Source organism: Wasmannia auropunctata, unplaced genomic scaffold (genome assembly GCF_000956235.1).
Source record: "Wasmannia auropunctata unplaced genomic scaffold, wasmannia.A_1.0 LD265012.1, whole genome shotgun sequence".
Taxonomy (NCBI): domain Eukaryota; kingdom Metazoa; phylum Arthropoda; class Insecta; order Hymenoptera; family Formicidae; genus Wasmannia; species Wasmannia auropunctata.
Genome location: NW_012097878.1, coordinates 1 through 668, shown reverse-complemented (window position 1 = coordinate 668; position 668 = coordinate 1). Strand labels below are relative to the sequence as shown.

At 40.7% G+C, this 668-nt stretch overlaps 1 protein-coding gene across 1 annotated transcript; it reads right to left on the bottom strand.

The window, feature by feature from the left end:
- Positions 1–662, bottom strand: LOC105462366. The gene is made up of 2 exons (XM_011708890.1): positions 566–662; positions 1–433 (listed from the first exon to the last, which is right to left on the bottom strand). Exons 1-2 carry the CDS (start codon positions 573–575, stop codon positions 111–113), a joined length of 333 nt encoding a protein of 110 aa, XP_011707192.1. The 5' UTR covers positions 576–662; the 3' UTR covers positions 1–110.
- Positions 663–668: the final 6 nt, after the last annotated feature.

The following is a 668-nucleotide window of genomic DNA, read 5'->3' as shown; positions in this document are numbered from 1 at the left end:
TTTTCTCATAATTATTTAACTACTTTTATTGGTAAATCTTACATAAAAAAAGATCACGTTGTGAACTTTGAAGACTAGGCCCAAGGAAATGTCATGGTATAAATTCGTAATTAATTGGCAATGAAAACGAGGATGAAGAATTTGACGAAGGCCAACCAGGCTGTCGCCAGTCGTTCGTAATTTCCCGAGCTGAGAGCGGACGCTTGGCAAGCGGTATGCGGCGTGCCGAGAGTCAGCAAGACCTTGTCAGAGGAGTAAGACGGAGTTGTCTCCGTGCACACAGCTCGGCCGGCTATGGTCCTGAGTTGTCTGGCATCGGATTGCGACGCTGTGTGAATCTGTCGAGACTCTCTGAGCCATCTACGTAGCCACAAACTCAGCCATGCAATCTCGCAGTCGCATTCGAGCGGATTGCCTGATACTTGCAGTCCACCTAAAGAAAGAGCATTGTTATTAACTTTAGAATAATTTTAATTATTAGAAAAGATATATAACGCTATAAAAATTCTTTCAAATATTTTATTAAAATGCTTGTATGTATATTTCTATTATTTCAAAAACTTACCAGCTACCATGTTGGTCCCTACAGTTTCCCAGGAAAGATTCCCGTAAATTATTGACGGACTTAATTCGTTGATATGATTGTTTCTTAGGTCCAAAGTAAGCTG